This window comes from Melopsittacus undulatus, chromosome 1 (assembly GCF_012275295.1).
Source record: "Melopsittacus undulatus isolate bMelUnd1 chromosome 1, bMelUnd1.mat.Z, whole genome shotgun sequence".
Taxonomy (NCBI): Eukaryota; Metazoa; Chordata; class Aves; order Psittaciformes; family Psittaculidae; genus Melopsittacus; species Melopsittacus undulatus.
Window position 1 is genome coordinate 137932958 of NC_047527.1, and position 13911 is coordinate 137946868.

The following is a 13911-nucleotide window of genomic DNA, read 5'->3' on the forward strand; positions in this document are numbered from 1 at the left end:
GGTAACATAAACCTCCTCTCACTGCAGCACATTGAGTATATTTAGAAACTCAGCAACTTATGTTCCTCTCAGCCAGTTCAAAGTGTCACCATTTAATAAGCAAGCACACTGACATCAGCACTAAATTCAAGCCTGTGGCAAAATATATGTGCTTGACCCTTGTACCAGGTATGGGAGGAAGCTTTCAGGATTCGTCTTGGAGAGGAGACAGAGACCTGTCTGGGTCCACAGCATCTCTGGTGTGGAGTGAGCAGGGGGGTGACAGCTATTCACCATCACCCTCCCAGGAGGAAGAGGCACCCAATGGCATTTCCCACTGAACCACCAGCAAGCACTGATGTAAGTCATGGAAATGCAGGCATGTAAGACTGCTTTTCCTTTGCCCTCTTAACCAGAGCATCTCCAGCTTGGTGAAGCAAGAAGGAAATAGCCTGGGGAGTCCATATGATTCCCAAACCTGCTAGTGAGGGGCCAGAAACCTTTTAGTGATGAATTTTGTTTGGAAGAGAAGAGCTCCCATTGCTCCCTGTCCTTATGTCCATCAGCCATGAAGCTCACCATGCAGGAGCTGAGGGAGGTTGCACTGAGCCAGTCAGACATATGGTACTTCCCATGCCTTCCTCTCAGACGTTATTTGACAGGCAAACATACAGGGAAACCTGGCAACCCTGATGCTTTATAGCAATATAATTCCTCTCATACATTTCCATCAGGTTTCTCGTCTTACCTACCTGGCACTACTGCTCTGAGGACAGGATGCGCTGAGCAAGGTAATACTGAGGACTGCTTAGGTTTCGAATTGTTACCAGATTTTAAGGGGAGGATGACTGCTTAGGGGTAAGAAACAGAATAGCTGAGGCAACTGAAGTGTCCAGAAGTGTCCTGTTGAAATGTGTATTACTGGCCAAAATCCACAGGGAGGCTGGTCAAGAAGTACAATAAAAAGCCAAGTTTCATCTGTAATGCCCCAGTGCATTCAGACAAACCATCATAAACCATCTGGTTACCATAGTAATGAGTTGCTGTCTTGCTGTCTTCTGACCAGAGATTGGCTGTCAAACCCAGCAGTAACCCCAAAGCAGAAGCATGGGTCCAGCAGGGTAAAGCTGACAATCTCACAGGTCTTGGTAGTCACAGTGAAGGGCAGAGAGGCTTGCTCTGTGCGAGGACATTTTGAGCAAGACAACACCTGGCATGAAATGCTGCAGGATTACAGCTTCTAAATAAAGTCCGGGACCTGTACCTGCTGCTGCTTAGGCTTGTCAGGCTTGCTCTGCCTTAAGCTGTCTGAGACAGAGCTGTTAGGCTGATCTAGATGTTAAATATTTGTTCTCCACTCCACACTACCTTGTTATTTGATAAGTGGTAATGTCCTGTAGGTTTGCCAGGGGGTAACCACAGCAGGAATGACTGAACTGATGTGACTGGCCCTTGGGGCAAATAGATTGACTTAAGAGAGTTTGCACTGGGCATAGGCAAGGAAGAACCAAGTCCTGAGGACATATAAGTAATGAGATTATTCCTCCTGCATTCAGCAGTCAAGTATCTGTTACACAGACCATGTAGAAGGGGAAAACCATACTCTCTACTCATACTATTAGGGACTGTAGTGATAGGACAAGGGGTAACAGGTTAAAACTTAAACAGCAGAGTTTTAGATATATATATATATATATAAGGAAGAAATTCTTTACTGTGAGGGTGGTGAGGTACTGGAATGGGTTGCCCAGGGAAGTTGTGAATGCTCCATCCCTGTCAGTGTTCAAGGCCTGGTTAGACAGAGCCTTGGGTGACATGGTTTAGTGTGAGGTGTCCCTGCCCATGGCAGGGGGGTTGGAACTAAATGATCTTAAGGTCCTTTCCAACCCTAACTATTCTATGAGTCTATGATTCTATGATATTGTCCCTGTATTACGGAGCCCTGAGGATGGTGGGACTCTAGCTGTGGGATAAAGGACAGGCAGAACGACCCCAAAGGTTGTTCCCCATGTCTCAGTGATGGGGTTTCTGCAGCACCGCACAACACTGCACAGCGATGTCTCAGGGGGCTCTGGTGTCTCTCCTTGTCTGCAACACCCATGCCCATTTTCATGGCTGGGTGGTCTGTTTGGTTAGCACATCTGCACATGAAGGTTCAAGTCTTCTTAATTTCTACTGTATCGATGCACTGCATGGGGATTTGGGAGCAGAAGGAGCTCCCTTCTGCACCTTCACCAGTTACAGCTCAACTGAAGGTTGTTGCTGAGACTGAAGGCCACATGCTTGACAGCTCTGATTTAAGGAGATAGCCAGATCTGTCTAATGGTTAGTTATAGAATAAGTGTCTGATGTTTATTTAGGGAATAGAACCAAGGCACTTTTCCAGATCCTGTCTTGGTTCACCAAATTTTGAAGCACACAAGGAAAGTCCTTTAAGGCAAGACCCCCCCAGCAGAGAACTGATTGCTTCTCAGCTTCTGTTAAAAGAGTAATAACAAATAGTTATCTTTGAGAAGTTACATTTGTGCAGGAACAGCCTACTTTGACGTGTTTTTAAGCACCTACATCACTAGCTGAAAGCAGTGCTCCATTTGAGATGATCTGTGGACAAGAAAACATGAAGTGGACAGATGAATCCTCTCCCTTGTACTGGTAGCAGGTACATACTCACAGGCTGTTCACACTGCCTGATGATACAGGTTTAAGAAAATGTAAATTAATACTTAATTAATTTATCCAAAGTGGAAGAGCTTCAGCAGAAAAGAGTGCTATTTCAGAAGGAGCAAAGCCTGGATGTATGAACTCTCCATGTAAGTAAAGGACCAATATAGAAAATAAAGCACCACATAAAGAAACCTGTGGGCTGGCTGACAAGAAGCATGTCCAAGTTCTTTGAAATAGCTTCCACTCAGAGGCTGGTTCAAGCCCACAGGCAGAGCAACCTTCTCAAGGTGACTGATGAAGGGTGAGGTGAGTAAAGCCGCAGTGATTTATACACCCACAGGGTGCTGTAATTAAAGGTGAGAGAATACAAATCCTTAAAAGACTTTGGGGGAAGGGGAATTTAATAAGCTGAAGAAAATAAACTGAAAAATCCTGGCAGGATCCAATGTGCAACTTGTTGCTCAGCGTGTCCCTGACAAGGAGACAACTCCTGTATTACAGACAAGTGCCTGCAGGAAGGTCCCTGTGCCTGGCTGGCACATCTTCTGGAACAGGACTGGTGGTGCCTCAACACAAGGGTAGCAGAAGGAAGCCCTGTGAGGGAGAGGGAGCCTCTTGCTCTTGATGAGGATCTCCTACTGTGGTTTTGGCAAGAAAGCTCTCCCAGATGCCACGGTGCTGAGGGGCACAGGTTTCACAGGGAGATCCTGCTGCACACACAGATGTGTCCTGCTGCAGGGCAAGGTGTCTTGTTCTGTTGGTTTGGGAAAAGCCGGTTGCTGCTCTATGTGTGGGATGAGGAGCTTTCGGCTCAGTGAGTGTTGAATGCCTGAGATCACAGTTCAAATGTCACGCTAGGGAGAAAGCAGGGCAAGCAACAGGCAACACAGCAGAGGCTGCACGACACGTTTTCCTCTCACTTGCAGGAAGGAGACTGGGTACCAGCTGCTAAGCAAGAAAGCAAGTGGAAAACTATGACCTATAGGAAACTATGTGTGGCACGTCTGGTTGCTGAAGGCTACAGATGAGCTGACGGTATCAACACTGGAAACAGATGCTAAATTGATTGGAAATTATTTTGGCGGAAAGCCATAGCTGGAGCAGGAGCGTTGGTAGGAAGACAAATTGATGTAAAAATGCGTTCTGAAGCCTCAAATCGGTTTGATTTTGAGAAAAGCGTGACCTGCTCTCTCTTTGGCATCGCTGCAGGACTTTGCACAGGGCCCACACCACTGCATGTTGCTGAAAGCAGCAAGGTACACGCTTAGAAAGCAGCCAAATGCTGCTGGTTGGCACCAGGATCCATTAGGGATCCTGACAGAAAAGCAGTCTCTCAGTGACTCCTTGATTGACAGCTCTGGGAAGACACAAGTATCGCCAATTCCAGGTGCCCCTGCTTCAGGTGAAACTCCTGCACTAATGGTGATGTCTTGCTAAAGCAATGGGTAAACAGCAAAAGATCCTGGAAATTTTTTGCTGGACCTTGGAAGTAGAAACACCAGCTCAGGGGAATGCAAGAACACAATGGAACTTGGAAAAGCTTTTTTCCTTCATCCCCAAAGTCAAGATTGAGCCTGTGCTGCTGTCACTGCAGCTTCTGTGGGAACCATCCCTCACAGGGTTGGGAAGGGAAACTGGAAGCTTTCTAAGGCTGATGTGTTTTTGAATGATGATATGCAGGAAACAAATCTAAAATCTATGTTAGACACAAAAGGAGAAAAAGGAGAGGAATAAATATCTGTTAATAAATCAGTATATTGAAATATTAGGAAAAAATACATAGCAACATCTTGGATGAAATATTCCAGATAGACAGACCCTTAGCTTGGTTGCACCCATGTCTGGAAGTGCCCAGCATCCTGCAGCATCTCCTGCACTTCATTTTCTCCATCCTAACAGTTGCGCTTGATACTTACTCTCACGCTGCCAGGCTGGCTTTTGTTACTACAGCCTTCACGTTTTTACACTGGCCAAGAACCCACAACCATATGCCAGAAACAGCTTTTATTCTCATAATCTAAACAGGCTCCATGTTTGTTAACATTCTTCATACAAAGATACATACAGGTAGTTTCTGTGAACCAGAAACATACTGGTTTCGACTGCTCACACAGTACCTAGAACAGATGCAGTCCTGAAGAGCACTTTAGGCCCCCTAATGCAATAAAAGAAACAAAATCCATGCAAGGAGAAAGCAAGATTTTAAAACATGCTTATTTAAAATAAGTTTATTATAATGAAATGATATAAAAGTCAGACAAAGGTCTTAACAATATTCCAGGAGACAGATGCTGTATGATTTGAGAGATGATGTGGACTGGAAACTCCAAAGTATCTTGGACATAACAGCTTATGAAAGCAACAACTTGTGCAAAGCTTACACTGGAACAGGTGATTTTGGGGGCATGAACAAGCCCTTAGAATTAGGTAAATTTAAAGTGTGAGGCAATATACCTTCTCTTTATCTTTAAATGTATTTCAGTGTGCATGTAATGTATTTTAGTATGTATAAGTAAGGCTTTCCATAAGCTCAGCTTGACATTGGTAAAACGTATGCCCAAAATTGGCTTGAAAAAAGAAAATAGAAAAGGAAAACACAAAAGCAAGCTGCTTTGGTTTTCAGTTTAGTCACCATATTCTGGAATGCTATTTACTTGTCAGGTTTCAAGTAGATATAAATCTCAAACTTTCACAATGGTTTTAAATAAAGTAAGTTTTGGACCCCCTGAATGCTGCAATGAAAATGAAAAATAACAGTGTTAAGCAGAAATCAGGATATGAAAACAAGGAAGTGTCATACACACACACACACACACACACACGTATAAAATCCACCTCCATCACATCTGGAGTATGTGGGGGGAGAAATCCTATATCAAGAAAAGGGTGTTAAAAATGACAGTCAAAGATCACATTTTGAAGAACTGCATGCCGGTGGGAGGGTGCATGAGTGTTTAAGTGACGCATATGCCTATGTTCTAACTTCAAAGTAAATGCTTAAATCCGTGTGTGAACCATGAGCAGGATCAGCTACCGCCTGGGCTTGCTCAGAGCCAGTAAGCGCGCTATGATACCTCTTCTGCACATGGGTGATTTTATATTGCTTAGAGCATGCAGTAGTTTGCAGGGTTTGTTCACAAAGAGGCTACAGAAGGTAGCAGCATGGCATGAATTCAGTTATTCCCAGCCCCCTTCTCTTTTTGTTTTATCTATACTATGCAGGCAAGAGAAGAGAAGTCAATGAAAAACAAAAACAATCCCTGTGCTTTCACTCACAAGAGGTAGAGCTGCCAAGTCTGAAGTGTCCCAATTTAAATTTCAGCAGTGCAATTAAACATTCCAAGTGGTGTGGTCTTTCCAGCAAAATATATCAAACCAAGGTGAAACTGCAAACAAAAGCAACACATTCTCCATCTGACTGTATGTGTGGTTGCCTGCCAAAAAACTGAGGTCCTATTTTCCGCATTTACACTTCTACCACTTAAAATTTCCTACTTGTGTTCTTATGGAGAGATGCTTTGACATGACAGCAACAATGGAAGACCTGACAGATGATAGCAGAAAGAAAGGAAGGGATGGGGACCAGGTGGGGTAAGAGGGAAATACAGTCAGGGAGGAACATGCTAACAAACTTATCTGGGGTCCAAAACACACTTTAAGGTTCCCTAACTTTTTTCACAACAGCTGAAGTGATAATAAAAAGTGATAATGAAAAGAAAAGGTTAGGTCCAGCACATGAACATGGGTAATACTGTTTTCTATAATGGTCCACACCCCTTGGCCAAAGCACCCTGTGAACAACTGGAGCAATTTTGGGCATACTTTTTATACATCCAGCCAACAAAGTAACACTTTTCAAACTATGGAACATTTTAAAACCAAGCAGCTGTAACCTAAATTATCTTTACAAACAGCTTGTAAGTGAAGGTATATGGCCCTTAAAAGTTAAGTGCATCTGTTAAAGGGAGAGCCATATTACAACAGTGTCAAGATGGGATGTTTCAAAGATTCCTTAAGTTTACACTAAAGCATTTGAGTATCCAGTTCATATTATACAATTGTAAAGTCACTGTACATCAATATGCAACTGAGTATGGGGTCTTAACATAGCAGAGGAGGCTGCAGAACATAGTTTAAAAAAAACCCCAAACAACCAAGCAAAAAAATCCCAAAAAAACAAAAACAACAAACCCCTCAACAATAAATAAAATAAATAACAGCCTCCCATTGCTAAGCAGAACTCGACTGAAATTATTTGAGAGCCCTGCTCTAATGCCAACGGCACTATATTACAAAGATGCTTGTATGATCTCTATTCAAATATGCTGACTGCCATTATTCAGTACTAGATAGCACTTCTATCAGATTGCTTTGGGATTTACCATGTCTCAGCAAGGATGTGCACTGGATAGACACTGCCAGTGTCATATGCTGTATCAGAGTTCTATGCTCAGCTATACTAATTTGACAAACAGCAGCCTTACTCCACTAGGGTAAGGCTGTGATTACTCTTATTTTGCCATGGCTAAGTAAAATCCCTGAGAATATGCAACTGTTAGACATTGCAGGAAACAGCCGAAAGCATTTCTAAGGAAAGGGATGCAAAACTTTAGACTAGTGCAGTATAAGAAACTAAAGCTGTTCATGTAAAGTATACAGAGCAAGGGTGCTGTTATCTGGGGATCATGTGGACTTGTATCAATGTGCGGGTTAGCTGTTCGTAAATGTCAGCCATTAAAAAAAACTCAGAACAGCCCTAACAAATGAACAAACCAAACAAATCAAACAGAAAACAGCAGCCCTCTCTCCCTTCCTAAATCTGAAGTCCAGAAGTCAGTTGCTTGTTCTCTATGATCATTAAAATCAAAAGCAATCCTGTTTGCCAAACTGGCATCACAAGAAAAGAATTGTGCAGTAGTGTATATGCTTCCTCTTGGTCATCTGTCTACTGCATCCTTAGGGGTATAACCTGGGGTTCAGCTCTACAACACTGTGCATGAGTTTCTTTCTCAGTGGTGCTCTGACTGGAAAGATAGCATTTGTGAGTCTTAGAAGTGCTCAACACCCCACAAGAGAAGTGCATGGTGAAGTACAAGTTTTGAAGGCAAGGAGACTTTGCTCAATTCCATCTCTACAAGAGAAGGCCCCCATTAACAACACACAGGAGCCTCCTGAAGCCATTGTTTCCTAAAAACATTCTCAAGCACCATTTCTAGAGTTCAGAAAGACCAACTTTACATAGGAGAGCAAGACAAGGAAGCCTGCTCTGAGGCAGGGTGTCATGCTGATCAGAGAATATGCATTGTGGACCACTCTCAATTTGTTAGAAGAAAGAAGAATGGTAGGAATTAGTAATTGCTGAAGCTAATGAACCAATGAAGCTGTAAAGCTCTCTGCCTATGAAATAAAGCCTCCTGACTCTTTGCATCAAATACTGGGTATAACACACTACTAACAAACCAGTGTTTCTCCAGCTAGTTAAAAAAAACAACAAACCAAACAAATCAAAAACCAAAACAAAACCAACCAATTGAAAACAGAAAACCCAAACATACCTCCAAGACTTTAAGTGCTGAATACACTTCCCTGCTACTGGAAAAGCTTAGAGCAAAAAGGGAACTCAATTTTTGTCATGATCTGACAGGTAATTTCTAGAGAAGACAGATCTCATCCAGCCGATATTTTGTGGAATTATGGTTTCCATTACCTTTCCAAAGCATTCAGCTAAAAACTATTACAGCAAAGTTTTCCACGTAACAGCTGAAAACCTTAAGGAAACCATGCTAGGTAGAGAGTTAGTTGCTCTACTCCACAAGTAATTTCTTTGCATTCATGCTTAGGAGCAGCAGGCAGCTGAACTTCTACCTCACTTTCAGTACTGCAAGAAGTGAAATAATTGAATGGAGCTTTGGTCAATTTAACTTTGTACTCAGACATAAATATATACTATTAAAATTAAGAAAATCCAAAAGACTAAAAACTCCACATCCTTCTGATTCCTTTTGGAGTACGCTGGAACTACAGATAGGCACAACTCGGAGAAGATGACAGGAACAAGGAAATTGCACTGTTCAAATGCCTAATTAAAGCCCTGGTATCTTGCTTTATACAGCAAGTGTGAGGTTTGGTCTTTTCTTCAAGCATCACATGCTTTCCTTAAAGCTCACAATGCTAGGCTCTTTGAAAAGGATCAAGTATTCAATGTGCAGAGAGGCTCCCATTGCAGAGCAATGCAGGGCAGCAGGTCTGCAGTACATTCATTTTACTGACAACATGGTTTTTAGCCTAGAAAAGCCAGTACTTCTCCTGTATGGCGACACTGACTTCTATATTTATGAAGACTTACTTATTACAAGTACCTTACTAGCACAGCCTTCTCTCCTGCATATGAGTTAAAACTCAACTGTTTGCACAAAGCCATGTGAAGCCCTAGGTCACCACTGAAAGTCCTCCTTATGCTTTGAATGGCCAGTCAGTAATTCACAGGCAACCTTCTAGTCATCAATACAACTAGGAATTTTGTCCATTCCAGATCACTAGGTAAATGAACTCCCTTGTTGTTTTTAATAGCAGCAGTGTTAAGGGGCACATTTTTATCTGCATCAGCAAAATGGGAAAAAAGGCAAATCTTACATTTTTAATTTCTAGTCACTTATATGTCATTTCAGGTTTTTAGGTTTGTAACTGTCCCAGTAACAGTGTAACAGCTCCATGACAAATTCTAGCTTCCCCTATGCTTTACTCATTTAATATCTGCTTTCATGAAGTCTGCCCATAATGGCAGTTTAGGAAGGATTTTAATAAAATCTGCCTCTTAAACTACCAGCTGTATTAAATTTAAAAGCAAATATTTTTTTGTGTGTGAATTTAAGAAAATCCTAAACCCAAAATAGAAAAAAACCACCAAAACTTTAATAAACCAGAATGATGAACATGATCTTCAATTCCTTGTGTGAAGCACTGTTGAAATTAGCTGGGCTTTGCCCATCTGTGCCAGCAAATTTCTTGTGGACCACTGGCAGGAGCTGACAGGGAGACCATAACACATACTGGGAGCTGGCCAGGGAACATGACACCCAGTTTCAAAGGCTGGCTTCCGGGGAAGCTCAGACCACCAGCCACATACACCTGTGGTGAAGATCTCTCTAATAGCTGAGGAGATGCTGCATTAAAAAGCTGCAACCTAAATTAAGGGACAAACTCACCACATACCTTATAGGCTGTTATTCAGGTGCCCTTTTACTACCATGCTAACTATAACTCTCTGCCTCTGTCCTACACAGTCACAGGGAGTGGGCACAGAGCATGGGAAAGCTACAGCCAGCAGTGCCTGCATGGGCACCGTGTTGACATCCCAATGCTCCACTGCACACGCAGCTCTCTTCTAAGGGAGCAAAGGCCAAATTCTGCTCTGTTAATCTGATGAGGTGAAGAGAAAAGGAAGCACACAGGCAGGAGAGAAACAATCAAAAACATTCATCATGGACATAGTTATGACCCAAAGAGAAACAGTACCTCTGCATTTAAACACAATCCAAGTGTAACAAAAAAGTAAAAATCACACACACCCTTCCCACAAAACACAACACCCTTCCCATGTGAAAAGACACAATGAACAGAAAGGATGTCCAAAAATAAATCAAATGAAAGAAATCTTTGTTAACAGACACAGTCCCTGAAGTTTTAAGACATGGTCTTGCTGTAGTCATACCACCTCATCTGACTCCAAACCATGTACTTCATAGAGAGTGTCCAAGATATTTAGCTGCTTTTCCATGGCTGGTAAGTAAATATTGAGGTCCCTCTGCATTCCTTTGTAAAATGTTTCTTCCTGAGGATCACAGTCCTCTACAGACAGAGCTGCCACAAAGTCTTCGTAAGTTGGAGCTGCCCTTAAAGCTAACTGGGAGAGGAAACAAAGCTATCAGATTTGCAAAATCTTGAAATTTTAGGAAAAGAAACCTAACTAAAGCCAAGAAAAACTTCCAACACATCCCTCACTGCACTTAGATTACATAGCTTTAATGTATTTATGTGTACATGCATATGTTAAGGATTTTTACCAGTAGGAAGGCTAACAACTTTTTATTTTACTGTTTTTATTATCCCTGCATAGATCCCCAGTCCAAATGATCTTCAGGGAGGCCTGATTTTTAGGGAGTGTCTATATATCATATTTTGTACTGACAAATAACATACATTAAATACAAACCCCAAACAAAGTACTGTTTGTTTGCGGAACTCCCAACTCAGTGTCACACACTATTGCACTGAAGTCCCATTCTCAAAATGCTCTTCAGAAAGCTCTCCTCAACATTTCTGTTTCTCCCGGTTGAAGTCTCTGTTATGATTGCCTGGATGAAGTTTTCCTTTCTCCTTCTGCTGTTTCAGTGATAACTTCCAGTGATAAACACAAGGGGGAGCTGCCAGACTGGCCAAAAAATAAACCATTTCCTCTAGCCGATATATTCTATTACAACTCCTAACACATTCTGCCCTAGACCTCCTTGAACGATCACATCCAAAGACAGATCAATCCGCAAAAAAAAGCAACCTTAAACTCTAATTTTGAGGCCTGAAAGACTGTGCTGAAAAACACATAATGAACAAAGTGTACATGCAAGTGTGATCCAGTTTGGCAGCAGAAAGCAGGTTCCACCCTGAAATCCCAATACTAAACATAGTGATAACTATAATCCTCACCATGAGAATTAGGTTGGACAAAGGCATCTATTAATTGTAATGCTTAGAACTTTAGCATAGGTTATTAATTACATACAACATAAGATCATATGAACAAGACCCCCACCTTCATCAGCAAGCAAGATAAATACTTACTGCAAAGACCCCGCGGACAACCCAACCATGGTGTTGTCGTAATGTCTTTCCATAAGCATTGTCTTAAAGGAAAAGTAAATAAGAAAAAAATAATTAAAGAGATAGATGTATGGCAGGTTTAAGTTTGCATCACAAAGAGAACTTAGAGTTTAGAAATTATTATTATATGATATATTCTTGTCACTGGATGCAAATAATGTCTGTTTCTGAGCACCACAGTAATAACTGAACCTTGATGACAGATATAGGATTTTTGCATGGGGGTCTCAGCTCTGCTGTCAAATCTTCAACACATCCTCAGCAAGTAAGTGTTCTAACAGATAGGAAGGCAAATGTAATTTTTATTTGACTACCTGTGCTTCATAAATAACACCTCTTCTACTGTCTAGAACTCAGTTCAGTGCAAATCTGAGAACATATTATATGGGGTTAAACAACCCTGCAAGCTGATGGTTAGCCAGCCTCAAACAAGGTGGTTAGCTCAGGCATTAACGAAGAACTCCATCTTCACATCTGAAGGTCCAGTTCTGAGGATCACTAGAACAGAAAGCACCAGGCCTTTACTAAAATAACCCTCAGGATCTCTCTTGTGAATGCCCAGAGTGTAGCCTTTGATGAAGACCCTTGTTATGTTCCTAGGCACCTCCACTTTCATATACAAACTTCCTATATGCAAAGCCAAACATCTCTGAGCTGTATTTTCCCAGTCTTAGTTTGTTACTGTTGTATTTTCATATTCTTGTGCTTCAGTTGAATATTTAAGTATCTGACATTGTATCACACTTTCCCTGAGCTGTTCACCTTGAAGAATCACCTCTGCATTTTTCTGCTTACTCAGGGATAACTACATCAAGTCTAAAGCAGGTTTGTATTTTGTTTTATACTTGCTATGGGCACTAGCCTAATTCGGTGTCAGAAACTGTGTACTTGGAAAAAATTCCTTCACTTCTGTTACAAGTCCCCTTCTAACTGATACAGGCAGTTCACAACCATGCTGGCAAAGAGGTGATTTCAAAGAGCAATGGCCAGTCTCACAAGGAACTAAAAACGTAACACTACAGCAGCTACAAATTCCAGAGCACTCCTGCTGCAAACTCATGGAGAAAACAGAAAGAATACTTTTTCCCTTGGTATGTGAATTAAGAAAATCTTTATCTGCTATTAAATCAACATTGACCAGTTATCCAATAATCCACTTGAAGGTGGCCACTTTCAAAACTGTGGTTTTCAAAAAAAGTTATGTCTTGGAGATTACTTGCATCATTAGTCACTGCAGAAAAGAAAACAGGTTCTAAATGAGTAGGAAAGCAGCCTAGTATGTAAATTCAGAAGCACACAAAGAACAAAGCAGCTGGCACTTACTCAGAGCTGTTTGGATATTCTTTTCCCCATTCTTCACTTCTGTCAAAAACCCTTTCAAGAACTTTAAGCCTCTGTCAGGATGAACCCATGAAATAGGAAGAAACCATGTTTATAACAAAGTAACCCAAAGTATAACAAAGCCCCTAAAGTCCCAATACAACTCATAAGTGCAATAAAACTCAGAATTAAGATGTTATTTTCAATCTGGATTTAAAAAAAAATGCAGCCACAGCCTCCAGCTTCTCTCACAGCCCAAGGAAAAACACTTAGCTAAAACATTTCTGCCACAGCCTGAAATCACCTGCTTGATGTTCTGGCCCAGAAAGATCAGTCACTCACTGTAACTTCACTTTTATGGGAAAAACAGTTGCCTGCCATTGCTTCCGCAGGCCTTTTGGCAAAACTGCAGCGATACAACCACAAATGACACATTAATCTTGAAAGTAGCCAATTTGGATTAATGAAGCCTGTGGAAAGTAACTGATTTCCTTCACATACATAAGCCTGCACTGGTGAAAGGTCCCTCATTGCACCTCAGCAGTTAATAGGGTGAGTAGATATGAGGCTGTTACCTTTTCAGCCACAGGAGAGCCTCCGTAGCAGAATTTCTAACTTGTGCTACACCTGCATTCACTTCATGCAGCACTATCTTCTGAAGAGTATCAAATTCTTCTTTGTTGGTTATAAATTTCTGGTTTATTTTCTGGGAAACAAACAAACAAAACAAAAAAACAAAAAACCAAGAGCCAAAGCTTTAGGTTTTTAAGACAAAAGAGTTGCCTGCCCTATAAGTACCACCTATTTACCAGAACTCTTCCCTTCAAAAGCATACACAGATACCCAACCATGTCACACTCTCCCCACCGCACGACTGCTCCGCCGTGCTGGACATGACTCCCCAGAGCACCACCCGAGACACATGTGACTAGCCATCTGGGTCCTGCCACCAAAAAAAACCCATCTCAGTCAAAGATTTACATGGAAACTGTGTAACAAAATGCTTTGGATTCACATGACACCCCCCACACTGGTGGATAGGAGTTAACTCAACCTGCTCTCCAAGCAAGT

The 13911-nt window shown here is 41.7% G+C and overlaps 1 protein-coding gene across 2 annotated transcripts in view; it reads right to left on the minus strand.

Moving 5' to 3' along the window:
- Positions 1-4632: 4632 nt before the first annotated feature.
- The window catches only part of PLEKHA8 (pleckstrin homology domain containing A8), a 30123-nt gene continuing 20844 nt past the window's right edge, over positions 4633-13911 (minus strand). For both annotated transcript variants that reach the window (XM_034064065.1, XM_034064069.1), the window contains exons 11-14: positions 13416-13546; positions 12844-12914; positions 11482-11543; positions 4633-10546 (exon numbers count right to left, since the gene is read on the minus strand). In XM_034064065.1, the coding sequence (XP_033919956.1) occupies positions 10349-10546; positions 11482-11543; positions 12844-12914; positions 13416-13546 (462 nt within the window). In that variant the 3' untranslated portion in view covers positions 4633-10348. The remainder of the gene's footprint in view (positions 10547-11481; positions 11544-12843; positions 12915-13415; positions 13547-13911) is intronic.